General features: G+C 50.7%; 2 protein-coding genes and 1 long non-coding RNA gene across 4 annotated transcripts; 1 reads left to right on the forward strand and 2 right to left on the reverse strand.

Moving 5' to 3' along the window:
* Positions 1–1927: 1927 nt before the first annotated feature.
* Positions 1928–4445, reverse strand: ROMO1 (reactive oxygen species modulator 1). 2 transcript variants are annotated; one of them, XM_078866564.1, is made up of 3 exons: positions 4372–4445; positions 3601–3737; positions 1928–3102 (listed from the first exon to the last, which is right to left on the reverse strand). In XM_078866564.1, exons 2-3 carry the CDS (start codon positions 3732–3734, stop codon positions 2994–2996), a joined length of 243 nt encoding a protein of 80 aa, XP_078722690.1. In that variant the 5' UTR covers positions 3735–3737; positions 4372–4445; the 3' UTR covers positions 1928–2993. The 2 variants fall into 2 exon arrangements, with proteins under 2 accessions (XP_078722690.1, XP_078722689.1); XM_078866563.1 differs by having other exon boundaries at positions 4280–4405.
* Positions 4446–4511: 66 nt separating this feature from the next.
* Positions 4512–5086, forward strand: LOC144938593 (uncharacterized). The gene is made up of 2 exons (XR_013637857.1): positions 4512–4562; positions 5038–5086. It is a non-coding gene; the product is annotated as an uncharacterized LOC144938593 (long non-coding RNA).
* A 1684-nt stretch (positions 5087–6770) lies between these two features.
* On the reverse strand, positions 6771–9130 carry CENPW (centromere protein W). The gene is made up of 3 exons (XM_078866565.1): positions 8809–9130; positions 7800–7913; positions 6771–7258 (listed from the first exon to the last, which is right to left on the reverse strand). The coding sequence occupies exons 1-3, from the start codon at positions 8890–8892 to the stop codon at positions 7232–7234; spliced, it is 225 nt and encodes a 74-aa protein (XP_078722691.1). The 5' UTR covers positions 8893–9130; the 3' UTR covers positions 6771–7231.
* Between the last annotated feature and the right edge of the window lie 701 nt (positions 9131–9831).

Genomic DNA, 9831 nt, shown 5'->3' on the forward strand with positions numbered 1-9831 from the left:
AGACGGTGCCACTCGTTCCCGGGTGCTCATTCTCTGGTACACATTCGTAGTGCACCAGTGATTGTCTTTAAAGTTCCTCGATTTCATTAAGAACTGTTTTATGTCATCACTGCGCACTGTCCCTCGTCACCCTGAAGCCCGGTGACATTACTGTTGGGGGTTATGTCAGGTCGCTGTGCCTCCACTTTTTAGCTTTTGGTGTCGTCAGATTAAATTATAAATACTCTTTGGTTCTTTCGGCAAAGTCACGTAGGTAGAAAAATAAACAATAAATCACGGCGTTTAGATCGCAACACAAGCAATCACCTCCTCCCCAAACTACTGCTCCTTCCAGTCAGCTTACCGTCAAAACTACTCCACAGAAACAGCACTCACCAGAGTGCTCGATGACATTTTAATGATTATTGACTCCGGCTCCATCGTTGCACTTGTAAGTCTGGACATTTCGTCAGCCTTTGACACCCTCAACCACTCGCTCCTGACTTCCCTCCCGAAATCCGACTTAGGTATATTTGGCTCAGCACTCAAGTGGATACTGTCGTACCTTCTGATCAGCAATCCTAAGTCTGGGTGGGCTCGTCCACATCTGAAACAAAAGCATTGTGGCGTCCCCCAGGGCTCCATCCTTGGTCCCCTGCTGTTCACAGCCAACACTTCCCCAATCGGCCGCCTCATCGCAAGCTTTCGGTGTTAAGCACCACTCGTATGCGGACGACACTATTCTGTTCACCGCCATCATTTCTACCAATGCGTCTGGATTTGAGAGGCTGTCGGAATGCACCACTGCCTTGCAACAGTGCTTCTTCGCACACATTCTTGCCCTTAATCCGTCAAAGTCAGTGGCCATCATGTTAGGTACCAGGCAACGTCTCAACTCATCAGCGCTCCCAACACACAGACACATCTTTGGTCACAGCATCAGGTTCACCGATCATTTCAGCTACCTCGGTGTCATCCTAGATTAAACTTTATCCTTTGACCGTCAAACCAATCATATCAGTTCATGTAACTTTCACCTTAAGGCTCTCAGACACCTACGTCCCCTCAACTCCACTGAAACTGGCAACACATTGGCATGTTGCATAGTTGGGTCTCGCCTCGACTATTGAAACTCCATCCTAGTCCGGTCCTCCTCTGGCAGCCTAAATACAACTTCAAGACTACAAAACAACCTGGCACGCGTCGTCATTGGCCGTACTCATTTTTGTCTCAACTCACTTGCCTGTCTCCGTGTCCTCCACTGGCTTCCCATTAAACTCGTGCGTACGACGACGTTTACATTAACATGCCGATCTCTCCCTTTAACGCAGCTGTTGTGCGTGCGTGGACCGGACTCCTTTCCATCTCTGACCCCGCCTACTTACCCTTGGGTGAGACCCACCTCATACCGATATATAACATGTTGTTGCAGCAGCCCTTTCTTGTTCAGCAGTAACTGCTGTACATTTCCACCTGATGACGATTGCTTGTGTTGCGATCGAAACGTGATTTATTAATTATTTTTCTAACTACGTGACTTTACCTAAAGAACCAAAGAGTGGATTCCTGCAGTCACGAAAACTTCAAATCAAGAGTAAATTATAAAAATGTAATTGATTAAAAAAGGTTTATCATGACGAACATTTGTAAGTGGCAGAGTGGGTGGGAAAGTGTTGTCCCTTACTGCGTGGACCAGAGTTCATTTGTATGGAGGTATTTCAGAGGTAGCTCTGAAATATCTGCTTCTGTGGGCCATTTTCTAACATGCACCACGAGAGACCCGGAATCTTAGTCTCACGACACTGATAACACAATCTGTGCTGTGTTCACCAGCAACACAAGCCAATTGGGTATGAGGAAATGAAGGGGCCACAATTGAAAATGAAAGTGGTGTCAGATGTCTACTTGGTTTGACTTTTTACCAGGCATACAGATGCAGCCACAACACTTCTTGGTCAGAGGCATTTTATTGGAATATGTCCACCACCACTTGCGAGAACCTGCATTTACATCGGAACCACATTCACGTCTATTTCGGTTCGATTGCAAAGCCGTGCACATTTTATTATCAGGTTGCTGGATAGTGCAGCCGTGTCCCCAAGTTATTTAGATCCCACCAGACTGCAGACTCAACAACACAGTGATTTCAAACAGGTATTTACAGCTCTCCAATGCATTTTCACTTTGTTTGGAACGAGGTTCGACGTTTTGCTTCATATACCAGGAACTTGATGACAATCCAAAAGCACAACGGAGAGCTATACAACACAAGCACCGACACAGGGTGTAGGTGGTTACCCCTGCCAGTTGGCACGCCCTTGGGCTCAGGACCACGATAAGGCTGTAATCACAGCAGTCGTGGCATTGGCAGTATTGACCCCCCACCAAACACCCAGGAAGTTAAAATAAAGTGAGGGTCCCCTCGATTTAATTGTATCTGCTGTGGGCATGATTGTGGGAGGCAGTACGTGGAGTAATGCACAGTGGTGACAATTTTAGGGATTGTCACTAAATTTTACACTTTTTTAGTTTCCCTGGTGATAAAATGTAAAAGGCCAATGACAAATTTAGCAACTTTTTCTAAGATTTAATTTTGTTATGCAGACTTAGGAGCGATTCCTGGTATTCAGCCTCCCGTAACAGTTTACTTTGTGTAACGCTTTGTAAATTGTGATATTTTTTACTTTAGGTCAATCTTTTGGCAACTGGAAAGTAATGTGGGAGACTCACTATTCATAATTGCTAATTTAACTGGGGAAGGGAGAAGCCGATTAAATAATACAAATAACTAGTGTTAATCTGTAAGGGAAGTGATAGCTAAATCAAATGCAATTTTCCCATTTAATGTTTGTCCATTTGTGTCTGAAACTGCATCAGTCTTTAATGGGTGCGAGAATTACGTGCGCAAGGGCACATTCCGTCTAAACAATCCCAATTCACCGCTGCTCACACAGCCTCCGGTGCTTCAAGGAGTCGGTAACATTGGTTGGTAGCAGAGGGGGAGGGCCACGCCATCAGCACCGGATTCCCATGCCGATGGCCATGAAGGTGCCAAAAGTTCCGCCGCTGTTGAGCATGGTCTTGCCGATGCCTCCGATGAGCTCGCGGTTCCGCAGCCCCATCCTGCGCACGCACATCACGACGATAAGGGGGCAACAATCTGGCTGAAGTTCAACTCGTGACACGAGTATAGTTCTCACATGGCCTATGAGCAAATCGCCCTGAATGCACCCGATCTCGTCAGATCTGGAGAGATCAGTGGCGTTTGCGCCTGGATCGTGCTTGAACGGGAACCAGTATACACCGACTAGTCATAAGCGGCTGCGGTGCAGTCTTGATCAGCAGAGCGGTGCAGCTTAATGGTACTTTAATGTGCCCCCTGCCTTAAAACCACAATGGCTCACGCGGGAGAAACACATTCTTGACCCACTCGTCCACGCTTCGCCAGACGTCTTGGAAGCGATGAGAGTACCCACAATGTACCCCACCACACGTGACCCGAGTGGTGGGCTGGGGCGAGGCGGTAGGACACGTGCAGCATTGTTTCAGTCCCTGGGATGGGAGATCGAAATGGCGACCTCTGAATTGCAAGTCCACACACATCACCGCAGCTGCGCTCACCTGAGTGCCGAGAAGGTGCCGAACAGCGCGCCCGCCCCCATGCCGACCGCGCAGCCCATCATGAAGCCCATCTTGACCCGGTCGAAGCAGCTGGGCTGCTGGGACTGTCCGTAGGAGCCCACGGGGACCGGCATCTCCTGCACCCATCACGCAGACAGCGGGGCTCCGATAATTAGCGGAGGAACGAGCATGGGATATGGGGGGTGTCAAGTGACGCAGCAATACGTTTCAAGTTTATTTAGTCGAGCGAGTTGAGAACTAAAGACACCAGTTCGAGTCTCGTGATGTCGATGTCAACATCAGCATCAGCCTAACAACAAAAGCGCAGCAGTCAGCAACAACAGCCTCAGCTACAGGAGCCCGTCCGTCGCAAGTCGGCGATTCATCCGTGGTGGGCGAACCTGAACATTTATGTCGACGTGCCATTGTGCGCGCTCGGTAACCTCTACGAGTCGGTTGAGAGCGCCGAGTCTACAAGGCGAGTGTTGTAAAAGCCGGAGGCTGCGACGACTGCAGGTGACGATTCCCTAAGCGCTGCTGCCGAGGTGCGAAGCTCGGGCGACTCTACGAGCAGCCGATGTCGCCCGTCGCCATGCGGACCCCAAGTTAAACAAGAGATAGAGAGACCCCGACAGGGGTACAGGACCCCAACGGGACCCTAAAGGGTGCCGGGTCCCACCTGGGTCCTGCAGCGGCCTGGAGACTCAACCGGGAACGTGTAGGGAGCGCTGCGAGGACCCGAGCGGAGCGCCGTAGGCCGCGGTAACCCACCTCGCTGTTTGGTTGAAGCCAAGGGCAGAGGGAGGCGCTCGGCGCGCCTGGCCCACGTGGTCCCTGGGAAGGCGGAGGGAGGCGCCCATATTGGGAGGGGGTGAGGGGCGTGGCACCGCTCTCCCTCACCAACATGGCCGCTCGCGGCCTGCTTGGACGTGACGCCGCAGCGCGCACTGAAGAGCCGCGCGGTAACAATTGTTTTTATTTTAAGACGGAATACGAACGGCGGCTGCGCGGCCCCCATTGGGCGACTCGCGAGCATCTGGCAGGGCCGTCCAGAAACAAACAAAACATCTCGTCCACGCGATAAAGCGAGTCGGCGGCACGCTGCAGGACGTCACCAGGACGTTCCTATGATTGCTTTTTCATTGCTTTCATGGCTTTATTTTGGTGATTTCGAAAAGTGTATTGGTTTAGCCATGTTTGTTTGTTGTAGTACAGAGTTAGACTGATGGCCTTAATTTAAGCTGTCTTGTGGTTGTTGTTGTTTGACTTGCATCCCACTGGGATTTTTGCACACAGCGTTGGTGTACGGTGTTTTTTCTGCAATATTTTGCTGTCTTTTCTTGGATTTTCTGTTTGCACTTAGTCACATATTCACTTTAAGATGTTTTTTTGTTCATGTTTTTGTTTTTTGTTTGTTGCGGTTGCACCCGATTCAAGAGCTGAATGGCTCACAGGGCTATACCTAATAAATGAACTTGAACTTGAACCGCGTGTACGTCGTGGACGCGAAACGTCATCGGAGTGGACGGAAGCGGCGGGCCCCGCGGTGACGCTGGAAGTGGCGACGCCTCCACTCCTCCGGACTGCCCGGCCACGCGTGGCTGTGTTGTTGCGAGCGCTCTTTCTACCAGAGGTGGGACAAAGTCATTGTTATGCAAGTCCAAGTCGAGTCGCAAGTCATCAAATTCATGACTCGAGTCTGACTCGAGTCCAAGTCACATGACTCGAGTCCACATCTCATAGGTGGGACAAAGTCATTGTTATGCAAGTCCAAGTCGAGTCGCAAGTCATCAAATTCATGACTCGAGTCTGACTCGAGTCCAAGTCACATGACTCGAGTCCACACCTCTGCTTTCTACTGCTCTGTATTTGTCCCACGTGTTATTACCATTGGGCAGTCCTAAACATTTCCGAAGCGCGTCTTATCGTCCATTAATAGTTTCAAGATTTCGCACAAAATTTATATAGAAATCATTTAATGCAGCTGGGAACCACCAAGTTTCGTCCCTTGGTATCTCCATTCTGCCATCTGTCATTTAAACTATTAAAACCACTTAAGTGTGTAATTTTACAATTGCTATTAAGGTGTTTAAAAAATCTGCAATATTTTGATATCTACCGGACCGAGTCACCCTTGAAAAGGAGCTTATCTCAATGTGCTTTACTCGAGAAATAAACTTCTGATTCTGTTTGTGCGAGTTGAAATGTAAGTCCAAGTATGCAGATGAATATTCTTGGTTCTTTTGGTAAAGTCACGTAGATAGAAAATAAAAATGAAATAAAATTAATAAATTGAAAAGCAAAAACCCCACCGCCTGATGAAGACCACTTGTGTTGTGATCGAAACGTCGTCGGTTTTTTGCTTTGATATCAAATGTATATTTATTTATATACGTGACTTTACCGAAAGTTCCAAAGAATATGAATTCCTGCAGTCACAATAACTTACGTCAAGATTTTACTTACCACATTCCACATCGTAGGATACTTGTAGTGACACAGCGCCGACTGCTGTCCAGCAGCGGCAACTGCGGTGACAGCGCACACGCCGTCGAGCACATACACGGTGTGCATGCCGGCAAGGCGGAGGAACTGGGGCAAGGGTCACGGAAGACCTCATCGGGAAGCCCCTGGAACCCGCGAGTGGGTTCGAGAAGGGAGGCTCAGCCAGCGCGGAGCCAGCGCGGAGCCAGCGCGGACCCAGGCCGCGCCGAGGAGAATAAAAGGAGCGGAGCGCGAGCTCCAGGCTGCCGGTTCGGGGAGTGGACTCGTCTCGTCGTCGCTGTTGTCTTCGCCGCTGCCGCCTTCACGCGATAACTGCGCGGCTGGACAGTGGTTAGCTGTCTCGGTCGACGCCGTCGGTGCAATGCGGTTAGGGTTGTGTCTAGGCTGGGCTGTACGGCAGCGTGAGCAAGAGAGGAGGCGAGCCTGTGTGCGAACGGCCAGAAAGGTGTTACAATAAAAGGTGCCTCCTGAAACTCGCTCATCTCCGACTTGTGCTACACTACACATGTTTTTAGTATTCCATTTATACCAGTAAACACATTGCTGGACAATATCAAGTATAATTTGTATTCATTTGCCAAACCATTTTTACTCAAGGACTCAGACCATTGTCTCATTGACCTTTCATTCACTTTCCCTCCACAATTCACATACCAGATACAAAACAATGTAGATAAAGTTTAATATTAATGCTCAACACAAACATAATATGAACACAGCAACACCTCTTAAGACCCAACCTGTTCAAAACATAACACTGACTTTTTAATCAATATTGTAACCTCAGCACGAATCCCACCACTGCCCCAGTTTTCAGATAACTTGCGGAATGGCAGGTAAGGGTTGCCACCTCATACAAAACACGAGGACAAATAAAGCATCACAACAGTGGAGGAGGGGAGAACCACATCTAAATGGATTGTCTTGAATGGTGGGGTACAAGTAAGCAACTGACAAACTGGGAATTTTCACACCCGAGGAAGATGTTTCCCAGGACAGCCACATAAAAAAACATCTGAGAAAACCAGGACAGGTGGAAATTCTACAAGTGAGTTTGGGGTTAGGGGTTGATCTAATCGGATCCATAGTCTTGTTAGTCCTGCCTGGGATAGAGGTCACATCCAGTTCAGCCGTGGGTTTTCTTCTTTACCATCTGAAACAATATCAGCAAGGTTAGCAGCATGACCAGGTAAGATTCCACTGGGATGGCCATTGCATTTTAAAAGGGAAACCTGCGTTTAAATAAATACAGCAAAAACAGCAAATTCCAAAACATGTACACAAAACAACGATTTAACATATTTCTGACTACAAATAATCAAATCACCCAGAATGCATCTGATCTCTGAATCTAAACAGGTTTGAGCCTGTATAGTGCTTGGAAAGGTAACCATCATGTACAGACAGGTCATAGTGCTTGTGGGCAATATGGTGTGCAGTGCAGAAAAATCGATTGTTGTCATGTACTTGTACGCTCCGGCAACTACATTCCTACCTTCAACCTGCACTGGCGCGACATGGTAAAAAAAAACTACAACCCGCGTGACAAGGCTCTCATTTAGCAGTGGATTAACAGGCAGGCAGTGCATGTCACCTTAGCCTCAATAAATTTCTGGGAAGGTGTGGGGTCCAGGCATAAGGTTATTTCTGCAAGATAAATTTGCTTTATTTCGAGCAGTGAGCCCAGGCCTCACCTTCCACACGGCAGCGATGTGCTCCTCCGTGATGGTGGAGCTCTTCGCCTCCACGGCCGCCGCATGCGCCTCCTGGGCCAGCGACTTGAGCATCAACATGCAGTCCAGGGCCATCTGTGGGGCAGGCAGCACAACAGCCATCTTCCTACTCTTTGGTTCTTTCGGTAAAGTCACGTAGGTATAAAATACATCACGACGTTTCGGGTACAACACAAGCGTCCGACTTTACCGAAAGAACCAAAGAGTATGGATTCCTGCAGTCACGAAAGCTTCAAATCTAGCCATCTTCCTGTGAGGACTCTCCACAGTGCAGTACTCTGCTACCACTGTCTCGGATTCATGGGTCTATGAGGAATATGCGGAACATAACATACATCAATTCCAGGACATTTTTAAGGCAGATATTTACCAATACTCTTGTATTATTACAGACAAATATCATGGGCCTGCGCACTGGCGGAGCCAGTGGGGGGTTTGGTGGCACACCCCCCCCCCCTCATCCAGCAGTGGATCGACACGAGAGCTGTACAGTACCGATACCCAGTACCCTCCCTACAGCGCCCAGTCACTTGCGTCCCTCACTGCCAATGTTCCTACAGCAATGGGGGGGGTAATGTCCCGAGGATCGAATCGGCAAAGATCCCTCCTCCTCCTCCCCACTTGGGTACCTCTAATCAGCGCGGACACGATGCCGGCGTTCGCGAGCCGCGGGCTGCAAGTCATTTCCAACCCCGAGGCAGTGGTGACAATTCCACATTCTCATGGCGCAGGCGAGTCTATCCATTGCACGACCACTGTAGATCTTCCCCATGAAGGGGAACTTCATTATATCGACCCCTGAGAGACGCTGGGCCGAGCCACCCCCCAACCAGGATTTAACCTCCCATTGGGAGGCGCTCAGGCGGCCGCTGCGCCACCCGCAGACAACGAAGTCGCGGAGCTCGTCCCGCCGGCGGGCTGCGGGCGACAGACCCCTGCTCCGGAGCTTCCTCCAGCGGCCCTCGCTCACCATCAACTCGGCGCCCTTGGCGAGCTTGAGATGCGGCTTCCTGCGCTTCTGCATGGCCCTGCAGGCCGAGGCGAGGCCCTTCATCCCTCCGCGCCGCCTCCTCGACCAGACCACGGACGGTGGCTGCTCCGCCTATCCCCCCCTCTCTCTTTCGCACAGGGCAACACGCGGGGAGACGCAGGGAGACACGAGGTGGAGGGGTGGACCACCGTGTGAGTCACTGAGGACTCGGCCGACTTCGCGTTTCTTTCGCGCCCAATGGCCCCGCCGAGTTCAAAAACAGCGGGAGGTGCCCCGCGTCGCGGCCCAAAGCCCCTCCCCCTCCCCAGTCGCCGAAGCTCCTCCCCCTCTCAGTCACCGAAGCCTCTCCCCAGTCACCGAAGCCCCTCCCCAGTCACCGAAGCTCCTCCCCCTCCCCAGTCACCGAAGCCCCTCCCCAGTCACCGAAGCCCCTCCCCAGTCACCGAAGCTCCTCCCCCTTCCCAGTCACCGAAGCTCCTCCCCCTCCCCAGTCGCCGAAGCTCCTCCCCCTCTCAGTCACCGAAGCCTCTCCCCAGTCACCGAAGCCCCTCCCCAGTCACCGAAGCTCCTCCCCCTCCCCAGTCACCGAAGCCCCTCCCCAGTCACCGAAGCCCCTCCCCAGTCACCGAAGCTCCTCCCCCTTCCCAGTCACCGAAGCTCCTCCCCCTTCCCAGTCACCGAAGCTCCTCCCCCTTCCCAGTCACCGAAGTTCCTCCCCCTCTCTAATTTATTCCGCTCCTCCTCTCTCAGTTATTCATCGACTTTCTCCTCATCGTCGGCGCGGCTGCGCAGAGTAGAAGCTACTTAAATACTGTAATATCAAGACATCATTAGTCTCCTCCCTTCGCGTAACTGCGTATTAATTCTGTGATTGTAAATAATTGCAACTTAAGTTAAATGTCCTCGAAAGTGGAGGAACGTCATTTCAACTCAGAAGACTTCGGCGAAGCGTGCACATGTCGCACGCCTCGCTCTTGGCTCTTTGTTGGTTGTCACGTTTCA

Source organism: Lampetra fluviatilis, chromosome 22, assembly GCF_964198595.1.
Source record: "Lampetra fluviatilis chromosome 22, kcLamFluv1.1, whole genome shotgun sequence".
Taxonomy (NCBI): domain Eukaryota; kingdom Metazoa; phylum Chordata; class Hyperoartia; order Petromyzontiformes; family Petromyzontidae; genus Lampetra; species Lampetra fluviatilis.